Source organism: Microtus oregoni, unplaced genomic scaffold, assembly GCF_018167655.1.
Source record: "Microtus oregoni isolate MIOR12 unplaced genomic scaffold, Mior012 000042F_ref0000377, whole genome shotgun sequence".
Lineage (NCBI taxonomy): Eukaryota > Metazoa > Chordata > Mammalia > Rodentia > Cricetidae > Microtus > Microtus oregoni.
The window spans coordinates 7,237,942-7,262,045 of record NW_024543209.1 but is presented as its reverse complement, the minus strand read 5'-3'; the positions used below and the strand labels follow the sequence as shown (position 1 = coordinate 7,262,045).

Below are 24,104 nucleotides of genomic sequence, written 5' to 3'. Positions count from 1 at the left end.
AATATTCTGTCTGTGTGTATGCCTGAAGGCCAGAAGAGGGCACCAGACCTCATTACAGATGGTTGTGAGCCACCATGTGGTTGCTGGGAATTGAACTCAGGACCTTTGGAAGAGCAGGCAATGCTCTTAACCACTGAGCCATCTCTCCAGCCCCCGAGAATAACTTTCAAAAGTCAATTCTCTCCTGCTGCCACGTAGGTCCCAGGCATTTGAATGCCAGTCATCAGGTTTGGCAGCAAGCGCCTTCACCTGCTGAGTCACCTCACCAGCCTTTGGTATTTTTTTCTTAAGTTGGGAATGAACCAATGCTAAGTGGCCTACCAATGAGCTATCCTGGGTATCCTCTCTGTGTTTTTAATCAAAATGTGTATGTCTGTGAGTGTGTGTGTTTGGGGGGGGGGGGGGTTCAGATGAAAGTACAAAGTATGAAAACTTAAATTATAAATATTATCATGTTGCCTCTATAATTAAGATACATTGGAAAAGCAGGGATGTTTAGTGCGACCCATTTACAGGGACAAAATCTATCTCTCACAAACCATCATTGCCTGGGATCCGTCACTAAAGTGAGCAGGGAAGCTGGGACATGAAAGTGTAAGCATTCAGTCTGTGTCTACCTGATGGCTGTGTGTGAAAGATGTGGAGAGTGATAGCCAGGTGAGGACACAGCGTGCATGTCCTTAGAGACGCCCTTTCGCACACCTGCAGCCGGCTAACCTGCGATATCGCACCTATCAGTGGATTCTAGCGTGTAACACACTTGGCTGGAGTTCAAGGAGGACAGGTACGGGAGGAGGGAGATTTCAAACGAAAGTTAGAAATGATGTCGTTTTCTGGAAGTATGGGTGTTAGGGGATCTCCCCTGACCTCTGCTGTGTGTGTGTGTGTGTGTGTGTGTGTGTGTGTGTGTGTGTGTGTTTCCTGTTCACTGTGGTACGCTGCTCTTTCCCCTGTCTCAACTTCATTTGGTAAAGAATTCTTTTATACATTATCTGAAGTTTATTCTTATGTTTGACCTATGGTGATAAAAATATCGTTCTTCCTCCCTATGCCCAAAGACACACCCTTTAAACTGTTTACAAATCTGAACTGGGAGTAGTGTCTCTGGCTTGGAGTCCCAGCTCTTGGTGACAGAGGAGGAACTAAACCAAACTCTACCGAGATTAACACGTGAAAGAAGTCGGTTTGTGGAGGAAGACTGAAGACCTTTCAGCGTGTGAATAGCGCATGCGTAGAAACAAAACTCAAACTACAACTCAGAGAAGGTGGGGGACTGAAAATGACCATTTGCTGTCAGGATTCTTTCCTCGGCTCCCTAACCCACATCCATCCTTGGGTGAGCAATCCCTTTTTCTGTTTCTTCCCACCCTGCGCCTAATTTAAAAGGTACTATCCCCCCGCCCTCCCCCCACTCCGTGCGCCTCCGCTGTTCCCTCCTCCCCGACCCTGCCCGCGTTTCCACTTGAGCTGTATTATAACCTGCACTGTCCTCTTTAAACGCTAGTGAAGTAGTCCTGGTGTTTCTTTCCGAGTCTTTTTGTTTTGTTTTGTTGTTTTTGGAGTCCGGGCGGGGGGGGGGGGCGGGGGGGGGGTCTTTTGCAGCCCTAGCTGTCCTGGAACTCACTCTGCAGACCAGGCTGGCCTCAAACTCGCAGAGATCCGCCTCCCGAGTGCTGAATTAAAAGCGTGTGCCACCTCCGTCCGGCTCTGAGTCCATTTCTAAATTCTTGTATGAGTGAGAGTAAGAACCTCAAAAGGGAGCCTCAGTTTCCCTAGGAAAACTGAAGAGTCCCAGGAGGAAAATAAATCTACTGAGGTCGGTCATTAGAAGTCAGCCTGGACAATAAGTAAAATAAAGCTTCAGGACCTGAAAGTCTTAACGCCTGTATTATTTAAAATTGACTTGGCTCCTCTCCCTTCTCTGGGCATCAGAACATTTCGCCCGTATCCTGTGCAGGGAAAACACAGACAAGCTTGACGTTTAGTAACGTTAGCTTCCATGGAATTTGACAGTGATGGGAAGCTGTTGGTTCTAAACTTTTCCTGTTTGTTTGTTTGTTTTGTTTTTAAACATTTAGCCTTTATTCCGAATGTCCAGAGCTTCCTGGGAGTTATATGGTGAGGTCTGCATAGTAGTTAATATGCCTTTTTAAGGACCTTCTCTAGCAGCACAGAAAATTAAGCCCCGGAAAGAATTTGGCTCAACAGTCAGTCCTCTGCCTTGCTTTAAAGCACACCCAGCCAGGGAGGAAAGGGGCGGGGAGTACGGGTGGGAAAAGGCAGGGTTAAGCAATTTATTGTCAAGCATGACTTTTTTTTTTTTTTTAATTGACAGAGTCTCTCTCCAGGCAGTGTTCACATGCTCAGAACTTTAGCTGGGCAGAGCTGGTTAAGCAAACAAACCCAGTCATTTGAATGCAATGATTAACAGGAAGCTGGGGAAGCAGGCACAGTTACCACCGGCTGTCCACTGGGAGAAGAGGCTTGGCTCAGAGCTCCAGAGAGATGTATCGCCGGAAGGTCACCGATAGTGATTTCCCTGTGGGGACGCGTAGGGTCACTGACCCCAGAATTCTCCCTGGGATAGGGCATTTTTGTCTAGTAATTAATTGGATTTTTGTGTAGTAGTTGGTTGTAAGTTGGTTGGAGGCTGGGCAACGGAGCTGCTAAGGAAGTCTGTCAACGCAAAATGAAAATATAAGCAAGCTAGGAAAAGGGAAGAGAAGAGGAGAAAGGACCAAGACATTACACGCTGCTCACTAGAGCCACATCCAGGAGGGACAATGTCTGGACTTGGAGAAAATGTAAGTTGAAAGACACGCCTCTCCAATCCCGTCTGTAAAGACATTTTGCTTGTTTCCTGGCTTTAGACGATGGGCTCCTGGAACTACCGGCGTCTTTTTAGTCTGTCTGTTTTTGTTGCCTTGATATTTGTATTTATTTACAACAGCAAATTGTGGGAGAACAATCACTTCCCAAGGGTGATTCCCAATGCTTCCGTCTTAGCAGAAGTCTGTTTTCAGATAGTGAGTGAGGAGAATTTTTACCCAGCATACAGCCCGAGGACAACAACCCTGGAAAACTTCACCTGTTCCCAGTACAGGGTTCAAAACCACTACATAACAGAAACTCTCTCCGAAGAAGAAGCTGGCTTCCCTTTGGCTTTCATAATGACTGTCCACAAAGATTTTGACACCTTTGAAAGGCTCTTCAGGGCGATTTACATGCCCCAGAATGTCTACTGTGTGCACGTGGATAAGAAGGCGTCAGAGACTTTTAAAGATGCCGTCCAGCAATTACTAAACTGCTTCCCCAATGCCTTCCTGGCCTCTAAGACAGAGGCCGTGGTCTATGCTGGCTTCTCCCGGCTCCAGGCAGACCTGAACTGCATGGAAGATCTGGTGGCCTCTGAGGTCCCCTGGAAGTTTGTCCTCAACACCTGCGGGCAGGACTTCCCCCTGAAAACCAACAGGGAAATAGTTCAGTACCTGAAAGGGTTTATTGGGAAGAATCTCACCCCAGGGGTGCTGCCTCCTGCTCACGCCATCGGTAGGACCAAGTACATCCACCAGGAACTATTAAACGCTAAAAATCCCTATGTGCGCTTTACGCCAAAATTAAAAACTCCTGCTCCTCACAATATGACCATTTATTTTGGCACTGCCTATGTGGCTCTCACCCGGGAGTTTGCTAACTTCGTCCTCAAAGATCAGCGTTCACTGAACTTACTCTCCTGGTCCAAGGACACCTACAGTCCCGACGAGCATTTCTGGGTGACACTCAATAGGATTCCCGGTATGTATATTCTGTTTCCTCTCACCTTCCTTTCAATGGTGTTATTTATTTATAGCTCAGTTTGCTGTGTTTAGCCCAGGCTGGCCTGGGACTCATGTCATGACTTCTGAGTATCTGGGTGATTTTGGTTATAAGTCACTGTATCTGTCTTCATGATCAATCATTGCTGAATAAGCTTCTCAAAAGATGGTAGAAACAAACAACAAAGCAAAACAAAAAGCATGGAGGAGGTAGAATTTCGAGACTGGGTTTCTCTGTGCAGCCCTGGCTGTCCTCGGAACTCACTCGGCAGAATTGGCTGGCTGACCTTGAGCTCAGAAATCCACCTGCTAGGATCAAAGGCAGGTGTGCCACCGCACCCAGAAGTAAATAATTTAAAATAACAAACCTGACAGTTTCAAATATTTTTGAGCATGGACGATTTATTTGTTAATTTTTTAATTCCTAATTTTATTTGCAAATCGTGATGTTACGCATTGATACGAACAAACACTGTGAGATGAACCACAAGCTGCTTTTGGGATATCTTGCTTGCCTCTCGTTCCTGCGGACAGGACAGGACTCTTGAAGGCTGCTGTCTTAGTTGATGTCCAGTCATCAGTAGTTACCCTGCTACCCTGCCTTCTCTAACCTATTCCTCTGTCTGTCGGGGATTCTGTACCCTTTGACCAGCAACTGTCTGTTATTCCCTTCCTACAGCCATCATTCTGCTCTCCTGTCAATTTCTTTTTTTTTTTCCTTTAGGGTCCACATATCTGTAAAATCATATAGTATTTTGTCTTTCAGTTTCTGACTTTGTTCAGTTTGCATAATATTTTCCTAGCATAAAGGTTTTTTCCCATGTAGTTACAAATGACTGGATTCCCCATTTAAAAGATTTTCTGTCCCATTTCGTACACACACACACACACACACACACACACACCATTGCTGTTAATGTAAATAAAAAATTCTTTACAGGCGTTCTGCTCACAGGCTGGGAGATACGACTCAAACCTGTTTTATAAATGAACAAATGGACTAGCAGAGCCAAGGTGCAAACTTGATTGCATGGTTTGGTTTTGCCGACCTCCCCAGCCCTGGGCCTGTAGACCCATTCTAGATGTGTATTTCCTCATGACACAGGCAGGAGATTGAGCAAACACTTAACTACTCAAAAGGAAAAAATTAAAACTACTTCCTATTTTAGTAACACCACGCTGAGGCAGCCAGAGGGTACGCATGTCATTAATCTCAGCATTTAGGAAACAAAGGCCATCTGAGGTCTGTAAATTCGAGGACAGGACAGCCTGGTTTACATAATGAGTACCTGGCCAACCAGGAGTACATTGAGATGGTGGGGGGGGGGGGGGGAGAAAGAGAAAGAAAGGCATTATAGTGTTGGAGAGATGTCTCAACAATTAAGAGCTTGTACTACTCTCTTTTAATTTAAATGTTTAAATAACATTTTTTCATTTATTTTACATACTGGCAGAAGTTTCTCCTCCTCCTCTCCTCCCAGTGCCCCCCACTCCCACCCCCACCCCTCTCCTCCACCCCTCCACTCCCAAACCCCTCCCCTTCAACTCCTCCATCTCCATTCAGTAAAGGGCAGGTCTTCCATGGGTTCCAATTGAGGCAGGACTGAGTTCCTGCCCTTGCCTCAAGACTGGGAAAGGCAATCCAGCACGGGGAACAGGTTCCCAAAAGCCAGCCAAGCATCAGGGACAGGTCCTTATCTCACTGCTAGGAGTCCCACAAAGAGACATGGACTCTGAACTTGTATTACTCTTGCAGAGGACCCAAGTTGAGACCCCAGCACCCACATCAGGTAGCTCACATCTACCTGTAACTGAAGCTCCGGTTGATCTGATGCCCTCTTCTGGTACCCAAGAACACCTTACTCTCATGTAGGTACCCCGCATAGATAACACACCCACGATACAATAGAGTAAAAACAAAATAGCTTGTTTGAAAAGGGAATAAATTAAGATTAAATAATATAAAAACAATTTGAACAGTGACTTGAATATTTTTACCCTCATTACCTCATGATTAAATTCCCATCCTTTTAAATGGGAAGTAGCTTGATCACCATGGTCTACGATCCCAGCATTTGGGAGATGGAAGGCTCAGGAATTCAAGGTCATTCTGAGTGATGCGGGGAGTTTAAGGCCAGGCTAGGCTACTTGAGTGCCAGCCTCCAAAAACTGAAACTTATAAGACAAAAGTGGGGGAGGGGATCAGGGGGCTGGAGAGATGGCTCAGCAATTAAGAGCACTGACTGCTCTTTCCGAAGTCCAGAGTTCAATTCCCAGCAACCACATGGTGGTTCACAACCATCTGGTGATCTGGTACCCACTTCTGGCCTGCAGGCAGAACAGCATAGAAAATAAATTAACCTTTAAAAAGTGGGAGAAAGAGATAACCTTTCTTTATTTCTCTTCTTTTCCATCCATTCTCTCTCTCTCTCTCTCTCTCTCTCTCTCTCTCTCTTTCCTTCTTGGAATTGAATTAGAAACATAAATGACCCCAAGGAGTTCTAGATCACTGCCTTAGTAGAAACAAAGACATTTCAAAACTGTTAGATCACACACTCATCTCTCAGTAGTGAAGACACAGTGATAAGCCACAGTCTCCTAAACTTCATCTTTTAAAGCTGATGTTTGTTTGTTTGATTGTTTTTGAAGACAAGGTTTCTCCTTGTAGCCCTGGCTATTCTAAAACTCACCCTGTAGACCAGGCTGGCCTTAAACTCAGAGATCTGGCAGCCTCTGCCTCCCGAGTGCTGGGGTTAAAGGCGTGTGTCACCACCACCCAACTAAATCTTTTCTATTTTCTATTGTCTATCAGTTGCTCCTGAAATAACTCTACCTTCCTTGACACAAGTCCCAAATTATTTGAGTGATCTCAAGTTCCTTGTGGTGATTTCAGTCAGAGCTATTTGAACTCAACCCTAAATAACAGTTCATGAAGAGCAGCTAGAGGTGGGCTTGGTGGTACACATCTTTAATCCCAGTACTCAGGAGGCAGAGGCAGTTGCATTACTGTGAGGCCAACCTGATCTACATAGTAAGTTACAGGCTAGCCAGGGCTACATAGTGAGAACTTGTCTCTGGGGGTAAATGTAGCTGCCATCAAGGTTCTGGTCAGATTAGAGGGTTTTTTTAGTTTGGAAATTCAACACATATTAAGAATGTTACCATCACCTGGCGCTTAAGAAGACTGCCAAAGACTGCCCCTCTGAGGTTGGAATGAGTGGGCAGAACTCCCCTGTTGGGTTATGAATCATTGAGAAGGCTTATATTAGATCTTTGCCCACAGAGCTTCCTAGATATAGAAAGTGTTCAAAGTCTGAATTTCTCAGAACAGGAAGCAGGCAATGTACTGGGTTAAAAGACTCAGGCTTCAAAGACAGGTTGGAACCCCTAAATATATTTCTCCTCCTTTCTCTCTCTTTTCTCTTCTCTCCCTCCCTCCCTCTCTCTGGTTTGTCAGGATGAGGTTTTGCATGTAGTCCAGGCTAGCCTCAACCTCTAAGCGGTCTTCCTGCCTCAGTGTCCTCAGCACTGGAAGGATGGAGATGTACCTTTGGGCCCAGCCCTCCCTACTTTCAGTGACCAGAATAGGCAAGGTGAAATCCCCACTTCTTCCTCCCATGGTATTTAGACTGTGACATGGGTTCAGGCGCGCCACCAAACTCTAAAACATTGTTCCTGGGAGAGCAGCCAAGCGTTAAAAAAACCAAACACCCCATTTCTAGTTTTCTCAGAAAGGACTAAGATAAACAAAAAAAAGTACTCAGTCTGGAAAAAACCTGAAGTTTCTTAATGAAAAACCTTGTCACTAAAGGAACAATTGCTGCGGTGTGGGAAAAAGAATCTGGGGTCAGGTAGACAGAAGATGGTAGAAGCAGAGATGCTGGGAACACAGTGGGCAGCTGTGTGACCCAAACCTAAGCCAGAGGGGTACAGGCTGAGGAATGTTGTGGGGGAACCTCCTATGTTGGACACATATATGGCCCAGAGACTCTTCCATCCCGACTTGAGAATCCATAGTTGTTACTGGTTGGTTGAACAGAAACTATTGGCCACATCCTGCTTCTCTGCATGATCCATTCTTTGGACCTGGACTTCTATTTGAACCCTGGTGGGCAGTGGTATCAGCAAAGAAAGAAAAACCAAAGACACCAATTCAACTCTGCACAGCCCCTGGGTTAAGTGGGTGGAGCTTCCCTCCTTGCAGCAGAACAGAGCCTGGTCTTGCCAACTCTTATCCTACTTAAGGGAGGCCTGTGGATAGGTCTGGATCATGAGGGTAGAAGTGAACCAAAAATCTAGGTGTCTTGTTCAACTGTTAGTCTGCCAATGTGGGAAACAGCAGCATTTTTGTGGCAAGGGCTCTTCTAGTGATGGGTGTAGCTTTGAGCAAGAGGATAAATTATTATTGTTAGGAATATTTCCTAATGTGAGCTCTCCGCCGATGCAAAAATCCCAATCAAGCCAAATCACAACAAGCCAAATTAGGAAATATCCAGGTTTAATGGGATTCCTGTGCTCTCGGGTGGTCCCGAGGGGGAACCAGGAGGTCACTAATGCGACTACCACCACCACGGGGAGGAAGGAAAAGAGACCACGTGTTCTTCTTTTGGGAGTTCATTTAAATACTCTGTGGGAGTGGTCCTGGAATTTGGAATCCAGACTAATACAACTCTCAAGCCTGGGACAGATGCGAGGGGCTGGGGTCTACTCTCCCAACAGAGGAAAAGATGTCACAACTAGAAAGAACCAAGGCAAGTGAGTCCAAAGGGCATGTATGTCACGATGTCAAAAGATTGAACACTCTTGAACTGGAGTAGACAAAAAGGATATTCAATTTGAATAGGACTTGAAGAATCTTAATTTAAAGATTTGTTGTTTGAGGAGTCAGAGGCTAGAAGGTCAGGAGTTCAAGGCCAGTCTTTACTATACAGCAAGTTCAAGGCCTATATGAGACTCCAGTTCAAAAATGAAAGTCTGGAGTAGGAATATGGCTCAGTTTATAAAGTATTTACCATGCAAGCATGAGGACCCGAGCTTGGTCCCTGCCAGCTACATAAAAAAGCTAGGCATGGCTATGCACACCCAGAATTTCACTGCTTGGGGTTTTCTGGCTGGTTTAGCCAGCCTAGCCAAACTAGGAACTCAAGGTTCAGGCAGAGACCCTGTCTCAAAAAAAATAAGGTTCAACTAGCAATTGAAGAAGACAGCATTGACTTTTGGCCTCTACACACATGTGCTTACGAGTGCACACAAACATGTGAGCTTAGAAACACACAGTTTGACCAGGCAGTGGTGGCTCACGCCTTTACTCCCAGTACTTGGGAGGCAGTGACAGGTGGATCTCTGAATGTGAGGCTAGACTGATCTACAGAGCGAGTTCTAGGACAGGCTCTAAAGCTAACAGAGAAACCCTGTCTCAACAGAAAAAAACAACAAAAAGAAATACACAATGTTTTAAAATTTAGATTAGAATAAATTAAGATTCTCTAATAAATGAAAAATGGAACCAGCCCCAATTTTGGAAGAAGAATCTAGGATAACAGAGTCTTGAAGCTCGCTGTTATGAAGAACGAGAACACTGCCCAGGAAAAGTGAATGCTGACCTCGTGTCTACTTTAAAAGTTCATAGGAGCCACACTAACCCAAACAAAAGGAAACTGAGAAGTTGATATAAATAACATAAGTGTGTTAGTAACATAAGTGTTTGAACCAGAAATATCACTTCTCCATGTGGCCAGTGGGTGGGGACTGTCACAGACGGATCACACTGTCTACATACCAGTTCTCTTTTTTTTTTGGGGGGGGGGGGGTTTCGAGACAGCGTTCCCTATACCAGTTCTTGCTGCCATGAAGGAACGGTCAGTTTGTCTATCTCTGCTTGCCTGGCTTTGCCGATTTTCCTCGAATTCCAGAGTCCGCACCTACTGGGGCAATGCATGAACCTGTGACTCAAAATCTCTTCCCTTTCCTCTAGTGTATGTTTGAGTCCATGCTCAGCCATCTCTGAATGCCACCTGCTTTAGACCCTGTAGCAGGAGTATAGCGAGATGGACGTTAACTTCCTTGCATGCAGCTGCCTAAACCTATGTTCCAAGTGGGGCATCTGCTATAAGCCATGTGGTGGTGTCCTGTGCTTTACAAGGAGGAAGCAAAAACATGGCTGCCCGCACATACAACCTTTGAGAAGCGCTTTCCTTGTGTCTACTCAGGTAGATGGGATACCTGATTAGCAGACAGGGAATTCACACCAGGTTTTAGGGCATTACCAAATAAGCTTTGGTCACCGTTGGGAAATAGGAATCCCTGAAAACAAAACAGGAGCCACGTTGCTATACACTGTTATTAAAACTCCCCACAAGAATACGTTTCTGTTTCCTAAGCCTAATGTATCCAGCAAACCGTGTTTTCCAACCTATACTAAACTTGTGACCCCGTGATGTATGTCCACCCCTTTGTCTTGGTGAACTCTTGAGGTCTGAGACATGACTGCCCTTTTGCCCTACTAAAGTGTGTCTTCCCAGGCACCTTGATGACTCTGCTTTCTTGAGATGTATTCTTGCCCTTATCTACCGCACAGACAGTCTTGAGCCCTGAGTACCCGACTCTTCTGGCCAGTTATCTCGACAGCTGATTTCTATCAACCCTAACCCTTCCTCATAAAAGGGGCCTAAAAAATAACAAAAACAAAACAAAAACCAGTAAGGGGCTCCTCTCTGACTCCCTGACTGTTAGGAGAAGCAGCTGGCTGTGGAACTGTGTTTTTTTCCTCAGGTCTAATAGCCTCCCTCACTTCTTCCTTGTCTTTCTCCCGTCTATCCAGTCCTCTCTAATCCAGCCACAGGATGCTGTTTCACTTTGAGCCTACCACGCTATTGTATTGTGAGTGATTTCCACCTGCTGTTTCCCCCGTGACTGATCATCCACCTGCTGTTTTCCCCTTGGTTACTCATCATCTAAGCTGAATGACTCCACTCCTGATTAGGAAATCATGGTGGGTTAGTTTCATTGGTCATGTATCCCTTAGCATTAATGACTTCCAAACTGATCAATGGTTTCTACTTCCTTTGGTACAAATTAGTATTTTGTTTTGTTTTTTTTTGTTTTTGTTTTTCGAGACAGGGTTTCTCTGTGGTTTTGGAGCCTGTCCTGGAACTAGCTCTTGTAGACCAGGCTGCAAATTAGTATTTTGAACCATAGCTTGTTTCAAATTTATGTTAAACTATGAATGAATGAATGAATGAATGAACGAATGAATGAATGAGAGAAGAGCCTTTAGAAACAAATCTTTGTGAGAGGCAGGAAGGAAAGAAAAAGAACGCCAAGGTCTTAGTCAGCTTTCTGCTGCGATAACAAAAACAGATCTTTATTTTTATTTTGTTGTTGTTTGCTTTGGGGACAGGGTCTCCCTATGCAACCCTGGCTGATCTAGAACTATGTAGACCAGGCTGGCCTGAACTCACAGCTGTCTACCTGCCCCAGCCTCCCAGGTGCTGGGATCAAAAGCACGCATCACCAAACACAGTCAAAACCGAAATTTTTTAAAACAGTGATTGCACAGAATAATTGATTTTCTAATGTCCCCTTCACACATGGACTTCATGAGCTTTGCTCATTTACCCAGTTCCCCATTCTTGTCCTCTCCTCCACCTTCCCACTTGTCCTTGTTCGCCTTCTGTGGCTGTCAGACAAACACTGAGCAAAATCAACTTGGGAAAGGGAATGGGCTTATTTGGCTTACAGACTGCAGTCCACCAGCAAGGGAGTCAAGGCAGGAAACTGAAGGCAGGAACCAAAGCAGAGAGCAAAGAGGAACATTAAACATCAATCAAGAAGATGCCCCCAGAGACTTGTCTTTGGGCCAATCTGATGGAGACATTTTCTCAATTGATGTTCCCTCTCTGGAGCTAGATGACTCAAGTTTGTGTCCAGTTGACAAGCAACTAACCCAGCACACCCTCCATCCCTCACTCCTTTTATACCTTCATGCCTTACATATTTGAAATACATATACATCCATGTGTGTATATGTATATATGTGCACACACACATATATACACATATATATGTATTCCCCACATGAGAGAAAACACATAATATTTGTCTTCCAGAGTGTGACATCACTTGGCATAATGATCTCCAGTTCTGTCCATTTTCCTACAAATGACACAATTTTATTCTTCTTTAAAGCTAAATAAAACTCCATTGTGTATAACTCCACATTATCATCCATTCATCTGTTGGTAGACACCTAAGCTGCCTTTGTACGTCGGCCTTGGTGAACCACACAGTAATAAGCAAATGTGTGCACATCTCTGTTGTACGCTGACTTAGATTCCCTTCCTGTCTGGGCCAAAGGTCATATAGCTGGATCACATGATGATTTTAGTTTTTTGAGGAACTTCCATGCTGATTTGCATAGAGGCTGCACCTTCTCACACCCTCTCCAGTAGGGGCAAAGGCTCTTCTTCACCTACGTCTTTACCAGCATCTGCTTTCCCGATGAATGGCATTCTGACTGGTGGAGCAGAGCTGTTTGGTTCGAGGTTACTGGGAAGCAAAGTATAGGAGAGAATGGATCTGGGACAAATTATACCCTCCGGTGTGGGGTTCTACCTCCTGACATTTCTACAGTCTTCCAGACTCCCATTAAACTGTGAAACCATTGATGAGGTCAGAGCCTTCATGACCCGGATCTCTTCCCAAAGACCCGACCAATGATCGCTACTGCAAAGATGTTTCACTTCCAAACTAGCACAGTGCCGAAAAGGGAAGGAATAGAGGAAAAAAGAAAGTGGCGATGGTGAGCCCGGGAAACAGACTCCTCTGTTTCTGCGTTCCGTTGCCCTTGGATCTGGGCTCTGAACCAGCACTGCTTCACCCCATAGCAAGTATCTTTCCTGGACCCTGGACATGGCAGACTTACTGCATTTTCATTTTTAGTGCTGTCGTAACCAGTTGAGACTGGTGTGTTCCTTGAGCCCAGGTGCCAGGAGCTGAGATTTAAGTAGTGGAAGCATCTAGCCTCCTAAAGAAACAAGTAGACAGCACCTGAGAAATGACAGTTAAGATTGTCCTCTTGCCTCCACAGGCTTGCACATACACACATATGTGCACACACGTGCACACGCCTGTGTACTCTCACCCACATGAACACACAAAAGAAAACATGTTGAATAATAAAGATTATGTTGCCCCAGGGCTGGAAAGATGGCTCAGTAATTAAAAACATATATTGTTCTTGCAGGGCAGGGGTGGGTCCCAAGTTCAATTCCCAGCATCTACATCAGGCAGCTTACAACTGCTTGTGACTCCAACTCCAGGGGAAGGCCCTAACCTCAGGTGCATGCACATGTACAGACATACACACATGTGCATGCAAATAATAAAAATATTTTTAAAAAAGATTATGCTGCCCCTTTATTATATCTTTTAGGATCTCAAAGGATCAAACAGAGACACAAGTCAGTTTTTATATTGTATTGTTCCTCTAGCAGCAGTTCCTTCCTCCCTTGCTTCTTCCCTCACTCTTTCCCTCCCCCCTCCCTCCCTCCTTTTTTTTTTCTCTCTTCCTTTCGGCCAAGCATTTCTTCCTGTGGTGACCTATCTTAATTTTATCACGAGGAAGTTAAAAGTTGATTGGAAGACCCAACAATATGGCTCAGTGGATAAAGGCATTTGCCATCAAGTCTGATGATGTGAGTTCAAGTCCCAGGACCCACACACATACGTATACCAAATGAATGAATTTAAAAGCTTTCTTTAAGTCAAAATTTGATTGAAGAAACTGAGAGTTGAGGACAACAGTGTTATGGTTTAGATAAAAGCCGCTCAGTTCCTCCAGGGCCAGTGGGCCAGGAGAGGCGGAGGGTCCCAGGCGGGAAGCTGCGGCAGATGACCCAAGATGCAGCGTGTGAGTGAGATGGAGAGGCACACCATGCAGAGAGAGGGTTTGGGTATAGTTTATTTAGTGGGCTATGGAAGGGGAGAAGGGGGAAGAAGAGAGAGAGGCACAAAGAGAGGGGGGAAGAGAAGAGAGAGGGGAAAAGAGAGGAGTGCATGCAGGCTGGAGGAGGCATGACATCTTGCTTCCCTTAGCAGAAGGGTAGAGGTTGGGAGAGGGCAGGGCTTGTCTCTTAAAGGGACAGGGTACCCAGGTGACAGACCAGACCAGCAGATCATAACAAATGGAACCAGAGCCACTGATGTCAATTGAAATACGTGTTAGATTTATGAAGACTATTGAGCGGGCTCCATAGACAACCTACACCACATCTACGTACTCTGCACAGTCAGATGGTACTCATTGATGGGATACCATCATCATCATCATCACTACTGTGGTGCTGAAGGTGGCATCTGATCCTCACAGGATAGGCATGGCCTGTGTCTGCCGCTGGAACTACCCCATCAAGCTACAGCAATGGGAGTTAGCAGCCAAGAATCCTGGCTTAGAGCCTGGCTCTACCACCAACAGTCTTCACACAAGATACCTAATTTCTCAGAGCCTAAATCCTCTTTTAGATTCTGAGGATGAAATATCTCTTTGTACGTCTGGAAAAGGGTTAAAGAGTTCACAAACTGAACGTGACTCAAGAGACGCAAACATGGTTTCTTCTTTCTTTCTCTTTTTTTCTTTTTTGAGACAGGGCTTCTCTGTGTGGCTCTGCCTGTCCTGGAACCTGCTCCATAGACCAGGCTGGCTTTGAACTCAGAGATCCACCTTATAGGTCTGTGTCACCACTGCCTAGCAAACAAGGATTTCTTGCTGTTAACTCTTTTTTTTTAAATTTATTATGTATACATAATAATTTTTTTTAATTTATTTATTATGTATACAACACTCTGCCTTGATGTATGCCCACATGCCAGAGGAAGGCGCCAGATCTCAGTACAGATGGTTGTGAGCCACCATGTGGTTGCTGGGAATTGAACTCAAGACCCCTGGAAGAGCAGCCAGTGCTCTTAACCTCTGAGCCATCTCTCCAGCCCCTCTTGCTGTTAATTCTTGAGCAGTTCATATCACTCTTCTAAAACTCCTGTGCGAGGTTAAGAAAAAGAAAACAAAGCCCATTCATGTCTGGTTTGGAAGGCATCAGGTGAAGTTTGTGATTAGGAGGCAGAGGGAATGTGGCCACAGGAGGTCTCAGGTATTTGTTTTCTCCCTGTATCACCTGTGTCTGTCTGGTCTTTACTTTCTCAAGGAAGTAACACTCTGGGACTGGTTAAAAGTCTCTCCTAAGAGCTTAGGTCACTTTAGGTTGTTGCTTCCAAGATAAATATTCTGCCCGCCCTCATACCTGCCCTCCCTTTGTTCTGGAATGTTCTTGACTTTATTCCTTCTTATCAGCTGCCCTTGGTAGCCAACCAGAGTGTCACCACACCATTCCGTTCTCCTCCCCCACAACCAGCCCTCACATACTTCCTTTTTGACACCTCCGTGGCATCCAGTGGATCTCAGGTCTGCCTATAACACATTCCTCTGTTCTCTGCCAATACCAGATGTGAGGAAGTGAAGGGAAAGACTGCATATGTTCACCTAACCTCGTCATGCAGAAGGGCTGCCAGAAGCTTGTGGAATGAGGAACACAATTAGGGCAGAAAAGATCCATCAGTCCTCCAGACAGGCTCGCTTTCCATCCTAGGATTCAACTAATCTCGGGTGGAAAATAGGAAAGAAACAAAAACAGCATCCTGGCCTTTTTCTTCTCATTATTCCCTAGAGTCTAGGGCCTAGACAATATGGTCTAATCGTATAAGCACTCATAACACTGTTTTTACATTGTGTTGGGTATTTAAAGTCATCTGGAATCAGACAGTGGTGGCTCAAGCCTTTAATCCCAGCACTCAGGAGGCAGAGGCCGGTGGGTCTCTGAGTTCAAGGCCAGTGTGGTCTACAAAGTGAGTTCTAGGACTGGTCAGAACTGTTACACAGAGAGACCCTGTTTTGGAAAACCCTAAATAAATAAATGTATGTCATTTAGAGCTGATTTAAAATCTACAAAGGATGTTAGGCTCTGTGCAGGCACTGTGCCATGGTGTAGAAGGGACCAGAGCCTCTTCAGACCCTGGTTCCATAGAGGGGTCAGAACTAAGCCTCACGGGTACCCAGAGACAGTTGTTCTATTGCATTCGTCTCGAAAAATATTGTCTACAAACACATTTTCCCTTCCCATGCATAAAGTTTATCTAATGATTTTTCAGCCTCTGACTCAAGTTTTTAAGCAGTTCTTAGGGGAAGAGTTCTATGCTACTGTGCCCCGCCCACGGGCTTCTTCAAAGGCCATACCCTTTCCCACCTCTGTGACACCATTCAGAAAACACTCTCGGTGGGAGTGTGGGTGATCTGCGGAGTGGGGGGTGGGGGGTTCTCAGTCGTTAGACTGCTCAGTATAAACAGCCCTCTTTATGAGTCTGAAGATTGAAGTTGTGTGGGTTTTGTTCCTGTTTAGAAAAATGAGGGAATAAAAAAAAGCATTTATGGAATTTTGCTTGAGTGATTTGGGCCCTGCAAGGCTTTGGTTTAAAATATCCAGAAAATGTAGTCGAAGTGGGTTGTTTGGCTCTGACTTGGAATCTTGAGTAACTGCTGTTCCCAGATAGACCTTTATGCCAGCTTTTCCCTGAGTCCTTTGCTTAGAAAAAAAAAAGCCAATTATTTTTGATGATTATTAAAATCATGAGTTATTTTGTGCTGGTGACTGAGCCCACATGAACTGCTCTGGTGAGCCACCCTCTTTACCCTCTTTATCCCGCTGCCTCTGCTCTCTCCCCACTGAGGGGGCACCACTTTATTCCCTCTGTCCCTCCCCAAGTGCTTCTTATGGTCACAGATCCTCCCTGCAGGGCTGTGGTTTAGGACTTTGTTAGATACAGGGATTTTCTCTGTGTGAGTTTCCTTATGTTGCAAGAGAATGACCATGAATTCAAAGCTAGCCTGGTCTGCCTGGCAAGTTTCACGACAGTTAGGGTTACCAGTGTGACCCTGCCTGGAAGCAAATCAGTGCCGCCTCCAAGGGAAACCTAGTTCATGCCTGTAATCCCACTCACTGACAGCCACTTCCCACACTAATCCTAACTTAGGATCACGTTTTCTGGAAGTTGGGTATGAGTAGAAGCATGCAGTTGGGGCTCCTTTGTGTGGTAACCATTTTACTGAGGCATGGTTTTGAGTTCATTGTTGTTGGGGCTTAAATCTGTCTCTGGCTCCTCATCTGCTTTGCAGCACTGTTTCATGCGGGAGTGCAGGGCTGCAAGGATGCATGGCTGCAGGGCTGCATGAGTGCAGAGGTGCAATGCTACAGGGATACAGGGGTGCAGGGCTGCAAGGATGCAGGGCTACAGGGGTGTAAGGATGCAGGGTTGCAGGGCTGCACGAGTGCAGACTTCCAAGGGTGCAGGGATGCAGGGGTGCAGGGCTGCAAGGATGCAGGGCTGCATGAGTGCAGAGATCAAGGGTACAGGGATGCAGGGGTGCAGGAATGTAAGGGTGCAGGGGTGCAGGGCTTTGTGCATCCCTTAGGTTACTGACAGACACTTGTGCTGTTCCTGCTTTTATCTCTGAGGAATGCTGCTGTTATGGACATGGGTGAATAACTTTTGGGGACATATGCTGTCATGTCTCCTTAGCAAATGACAAGAGTGGAGATGCTGATCCATGTTGTACCATTATGCTCAGTGTTTTCAAAATTTTTGCAATAGAACCCAGGACCTCACACACAGAAGATAGGGGATCTACTGCCAAGCTTGGGGTCCCCAGATCCTAAGTTAGTCATTCTTCTGTGTTTAATGGCTGCATTTCTGCTCAGTGAGATCCATGAAGAGATGGTCATGCTGGATGGTGGCACCATCTGCAATCCCAGCTATTTTACAGACAGTAGCAAAAAGACGGAACTCAATGCCAGCCTGGACGACTTGGAAAGGGAGGAGGGAGAAGGGAAAAGGGAATTAACTGTCCAACATAGTATAGTTAAGGGTGAATCCAAGTTTCTGCTTGACCAGGCAATTAAACAAAAATAAATTAAAGGAAAAAAAAAAGCAAAGCAGGTCATTTGATGTGAACAGAGCATATGGCTACTGTAATTAGAGCCCCTTTCTGTAGATCTATAGGAACCAGGTGGTCTGTTCCTTCTTTTCAGGAGGGCCTGTCTCCAGTCCCTTCTCTCTGTCTGTCCCCTCTCCCAGCTCCCTAGCCTGGAGCTCTCAGGCATGTCCTAGTATTCTAGGGAGTATTTGCGACTTTTGCCATTTGGTTTCTTCCATCTCACAGTCTGTCCTCTGACTACATTCTGTTGTAGGGGGAAGGGCACTGTCTGAATCTGTCTTATTGTATCTGAAATCCTTTTCTGTCCAGGAGTACTTTTAAAAATGCTAAGCTGCAGTCTGACTAGCACTAAGGCTGCTTTGCCTTTTGGCTCCGCCCAGTCCAATATGTTGGAGGTCTGTTCATTGCCTCTGAGAGCCATTCTCTCGGCCCCAGATCCAGGGTGGGGTCACAGCAGGTCTGTGTTGCCATTAAGCAAGTTGTGGCACTCTGTTCACAAATCCCATTTAAATGCTCCGTAACCAGACTTCCCAAAAGAGTCAGAGTTTGTGCTAGCAGCACTGCCCCAGAAGCCGCTGTTCCAAAACTGTACTTTTGTTGTTGTTACTGCTGAATCAGGAGGACCTCTCTTAAAGGAGCTGTGGTGCTCCTGCTCACTGCCAGCAAACAGCAAGAAGCTGCAGTAAACTCTTGGTGTGTGTGTGTGTGTCTAGAATTTCTTTTCAGGCTTTTTAAAAGTGGATTTAGTCAACCCACATTGGTGCACCAATCTGTAGTACTTCCCATACCAACATTTTTCTTTTTTTCTGTGCATTTATAGTTGGTTTGATTTTTTTTTTTTTTTTTTTTTTTTGAGACAGGCTCCCAGGCTGGCCTCGAGCTCACTATGTGGTTAAGGTTGGCCTTAATCTTCTGAAGTTCCTGGCACCTGTTATATGCGTGGATAACAGATGTGTGCCACAATACCCAGCTATGCTTTCTTAGGGGTTCTTGCTGCTTTGCTGATTCTTCTGTTACTTAGCTCGTCAAATCTGGGAGAGTGTCTGACAGCATTCCACACACTTTTGCATCACTTTGGATAGTCACCAATGTGTTTCTTCCCAGTTTCCTTATTAGGAATGAAACCAGCTTCCTACCATGGTTGCAATTCTAACCTCCTTCTAGGGCCACTAGGGGTGGTGGTGGTATGTGCCTTTAATCGCAGTACTCAGGAGATAGAGGAAAGTAGAGTCCGAGCCCAGCCTGGTCTGCAGAGAAAATTCCAGAACAGTCAGGGCTACCTAGAGAGGAAAAAAATTCTAATCTCCTTTTGATGTAGGATGTCCTTTTATTGTGTTACTTTTATTGGTTAATGAATAAAGCTGCTTTGGCCAATGACTTAGCAGAGCAAAATCAGGAGGGAAATCTGAAAAGAGATAAAAAAAAAAAAGAGTAGGTGGAGTCAAGAGACACCATGTAGCTGCCGAAGAAGAGAAACGCCAGAACCTTACCCAATAAGACACAGCCTCCTAGCGATGAACAGATTAATAGAAAGGGGTTAGTTTAAGATATTAGGGCTAGATAGGAATATGCATAAGCCATTGACCAAACAGTCTTGTAATTAATGTGGTTTCTATGTGATTATTCGGGTCTGAATGGCCAGGAAATGAACGAGCAGTCTCCATTTACAAAATTATGCCCACCTTCTGGGGCATGGATCCACACAGGACCTTAAAAAAATATTGAGAAGAAAAATAGAGGGCTTCTAGACCCACAAAGAATGGAAGCCAAGCACAGTTTCTTGGTTGCCACATGTTTTTCAGATAGGCACTGTTTGCTGGCCGCTAGCAGAGGTGCTACTCCTTTAGGAGAAGGCTTCCTGACTCAGCATTAGCCCCCAAAACTGTGCAGCTTCTTTAATCCCAACATACAAGACCTAAGGTGAGTAGACCTCCGAGAGTTCCAGGCCAGCCTGGGCTACATAGTGACCAGCTGACTCAAATAGAAAAGAAATGTCTGAAAAAGAAAAAGAGGTGAGGAGAGTAGGGATAGAGAGGGAGGGAGGAAAGAGAACGGAAGGAAGACAGGGAGGGAGGGAGGGAGGGAGGGAGGGAGGGAGGGAGGGAGGGTACGACAACAAGGGATCAAGTATTGGTGACCAAGTTGATTTCCTGCACTAGGAACACTCAAGATTTCCTCCTTCTCTGAGCAATTCCTTTTGCCTCCTCCCTGGCACACCCTTCTAGAGCCAGAGCTCACTGGCATTGTTTATACAGATTGGCCCTCTGGTAGGGTGCCTAGAAGCAGGGTAGGGACTCAGAGGGCCCCGGGAAAGCTACTCTGTGAAATGATGTAACATTCTGGTGGGATTTTGTTACAGTATGTCAATATACTTTTTATAGGGGAGGAGGTCCCAGACATACTCTTCATAAGGTGAAAAACAAACACGTTTAGGGGAAGAGATCAGGGGAGCAGATGTGTGAGGATGATGTGTAACTGAAGACACGAGGGTCAGAGCTGAGCAGTCACTATGCCAAGCAGGATGACGTGGTCGTAGTGAACGGCAATCTGCAGAAAGAGAAAAGAATGGCCGGTTCTCCTGACAGAACGCCTAACAAAAGCGACTTGAGGGGGGCCGGGTTTATTGTGGCTCGCAGTTGGAGGAGGTGCAGTCAGTCCTTCACAGTCAGGAAGGACTAGCGGCAGGAGTCTGAGAGGGCTGTCTATCCCGGCCAGCGGGACACGAACGGGGGTCCCTGATAAATCTGGAAGAGAGGAATGGAAGAGCAAGAGACACGAGAAATGACAGCAAGACAGGCTTTCTGATCAAGCTGCAAATTTTATTATTATTCCTCAGAAGCTGTTATATAGCAAATGGGCGGGAGGGGGGGGGGTGTGTGCAGGAAAGTCTGTGTCTGCTGTGTCTGCTGGAATTCAAGTCTGGAAGGTCTCTGGCTGAGAGAAAGAGATATTAACTAACAAAGGAGGTGCTAATTGCTTCTAAAGCCTGGGGCCTGTAGTCTCATTAGGAGATAAAATACCAGATTAATTTCTTAGGCCCTGAACTTACCCCACAGAAGGGATAGAGATGAGTATTTTACCTAACTTGTGAGCTTTAGATGGCCGTAAACAAAATACAGATCTCAAAATACAGGTCTTTGCTTCCAGCAGCTGGCCATGTGTCTGATATCAAGACAAATAAATGTTGGTACTCAACCAACCTTCTCCTAATCCCTTCTTATTGGGCAACTCCAGGCCATGAGATTATGAAAATTGTCTTTCCATCTCCACACCCATGCCGGGGTGCATGCACCCACATAAAAATAAATTAATAAATGTTTTTAAAGCTAGTGTGGTTATAGGGTCACAGGGGATAGAACATGAAGCTGATTTTTCAAGGGAGAGAGAGCAAGCTGGCACCCTGTGTGTTTGTTGGTCACAGAGGTCAGAGGACAAGTCTGTGGACAAGGAATTCTGTCAGGCATGGGAAACTTCCACCTATTGCCCTGTAAACCCCCACCCCCGACCCCGGAGACTTTCACTTTTGAAAAGTAGGGACTGTGCTTTGGAGACTTAACTAAAAGTATCTCTTCCTTTGATTTCTGTTGCCTGGTTTTTGTGTGTGTGTGTATTGTGGTGGATGTGTTTGTGTGTGTGTGTGTGTGTGTGTGTGTGTGTGTGTGTGTTTGTGTGTGTGTGCTGTGTGTGTGTGTGTGTGTGTGTGTGTGTGTGTGTGGGTGTGTTTGTGTGTGTGTGCTGTGTGTGTGTACAGCAAAAATCAACCTCTGGTTTCATTCATCCAGTGGGCAGCGGCACTTACTGGTCAGAAGCTCACCGATTAGGTTAGGCTGGCTAGCCAGGGATCCCCAGCTCAAGGATCCACTCATCTCTGCCTCCCTAAGCTGGAATTACAACTATTTTCCATCATATTTGTCTACTTTTTTTTTCACATAGATTAGGGAGCTTAAACATAGGTCCTCTTGCTTGCATAACAAGCTCTTTACTGACTGAGCTATTTCCCCAACTGACTTGGTTTTGGGGGAGAGGGGTAGGTAACAAGTAATAGTGTTACAGTTTCATTTATTGGTTCCTGTTGAGATGTAGGCATGCTATGCCAGAAATTAGGAAAGAAACCTATGCGTTTTTTCACAATGTCAAAATTTATTATAACAAGCTACATCAGTTTCTTTGGCTATAATGTGCAAGGTAATTCAAATTTCAGTTGATGACTGGCCACTGGCAAACACAAGTTCTTAGTCTGTAATCTTAGTTATTGACTGATATTATCAGATCACAATTATATATCACTCAGTAGTCACATTTATATATGTGGATATACATAGATTACTCAATGAATAGGAGAAGGTTAAAGCGTCAAGTTTAAGGAGTTGTGAGAGCCTTTCTGAAAGCAGAGGCAGCTAATTCAGACTCAAAGGGAACTCAATTCATATGGTGCAGATGGGATTTTCCTGTCCCAATTGCCTGCTCCCAAATAACTGGCAACTGCTTCCCAAATAATTGACACGGAGACTTAATATTAATTGTAAATACTCAGCCGATAGCTCAGGCTTGTTACTACCTAACTTTTACATTTAAATTAACCCATATTTCTTATCTATGCTTTGCCACGTGGCTTTTGGTTTGTTACCTCATTTTCTATACATCTTGCTTCCTCTGATTCTGCCCTTCTTCTTCCCATCATTCTCCTAGTTTGGTTGTTCTGCCTCTAATTCCTGCCTGGCTACTGGCCAAACAGCTTTTTATGAAAGCAATCTGAGTGACAAATCTTCACAGTGTACAAAAGGATTATTCCATAGCAGTGAGAGCCTTCCTGGAAGCAGAGGCAGCTAATTCAGACTCAGAGGGAACTCAAGCACGTGGTTAGACAATATGTTGATGACCCCAGTGTGGAGAGCCGCTAGAGGTGAGCAGAGCTGAGCTGCTGACTCGCGAGCCCAGCCATGCCTCCAGGTTGAGTTGAGCTGCAGAGGTGAGGTTCAGGACCATGGAGGTCATATTAGCCAACCCCGGGGACCAGGGCCAGGTAGACAGACAGATGGGCGAACAGATGACATCTCTAGGAGGCTGCACCAGTGCTGGGGACCAGACTGACCTGAAGGCACAAGGGCAGTTGGGTGTTGTCTGGGGGCTCTTTAGCACATACCAGGTGGTCAGAGTCCAAAGGACAGAAAGACAGGGACAACTGTGGGGACCTGAGAAGGAAAGCATGAGACAGAAGGTGTGCCTGACCTGCTCACGGAGTCAGGAATCTTCAGACCAAAGTTGCCCACAAAGATGGCTGTGTCTTCCAAAAGACACCTTGTCAAGGTTAATAGCTAACCCGGACTTACGTAGTGCCAGGCTGGTACATCATCTCAATTTTCCAGTACTCCTGTCTCATTCTGCGACCTAAACCCTACCCTCATAAATCCACCTGACAGCTTTATTTGCACAAGAAAAATTCCTGAACTTTTACCATTGCTGTAAACTACATCTCTGAGCAATCTTAAAGTGTGTGTGTGTGTGTGTGTGTGTATGTGTGTATGTGTGTGTATGTGTATGTGGTGCCTTTTAGCAACTTTTAGCCAAGTAACTTGAGAGCCACCCAAATCCTATCCTAAAGAAACCTAATTCAGACTCCCCGCTGTGAAGCCCACACCACAGGCAGAACTTTTATTCTCTCCTTGACCATCTCTTTCTTAACTTTCGTACTTAAGACATATCTTAAAATATCTTTTAATAAATAGAGGGCCCCAGGCATGCTAACTCTGCCCTCCTGGTCTAGGGGGGTCAGGCTGATAACGCTCCCTGCTCTGGTTCTGTAAGGTGGCCTGAAGAAGTCCTTATTAACGTGGCTGTGATCAGCTGAGGACATCATTCTGATTCTCAAGAGAAGGTTCCTTCCGCTCCAGGGTGCAGCCTTATCGTGGGGGACAGTTGCCCTCATCTTGCCTGGAGATGTCTGTTTCTGGTATTCCAGGAACCCGAGGTGACTCAGGAACAGTTCTGGACAATGATTTACATCTGTGCCTCAGCCGAAGGAAAAGGGACAGGCATGAAATGGAGGCAGAAATGTCAGGCTGTCGTCCTGCTCTGAGCTACTTGTGGGCCTGTGGGGGGGGGGGGGGGTCGATGCTCTTCAGTTCTGTCTGTTTCAGAATGGGGTCACTCACTCATTCATTCCTGTCTGATAAATGCCCACGTGTTCAGTGTGATGATCTCTCATAATACCGCACACACCTGTGAGCCGCACTCCAGTGGAAACATGT

The 24,104-nt window shown here is 45.5% G+C and overlaps 1 protein-coding gene across 2 annotated transcripts in view; it reads left to right on the top strand.

The window, feature by feature from the left end:
* The first annotated feature begins 1,095 nt into the window (after nucleotides 1–1,095).
* Nucleotides 1,096–24,104, top strand: part of Gcnt2 (glucosaminyl (N-acetyl) transferase 2 (I blood group)) — a 98,960-nt gene continuing 75,951 nt past the window's right edge. The window contains exons 1-2 of one of the 2 annotated variants that reach the window (XM_041632717.1): nucleotides 1,096–1,265; nucleotides 2,336–3,795. In XM_041632717.1, the coding sequence (XP_041488651.1) occupies nucleotides 2,874–3,795 (922 nt within the window). In that variant the 5' untranslated portion in view covers nucleotides 1,096–1,265; nucleotides 2,336–2,873. Of the gene's footprint in view, nucleotides 1,337–2,335; nucleotides 3,796–24,104 lie in introns of both variants that reach the window. The other variant, XM_041632716.1, reaches the window with a different exon arrangement.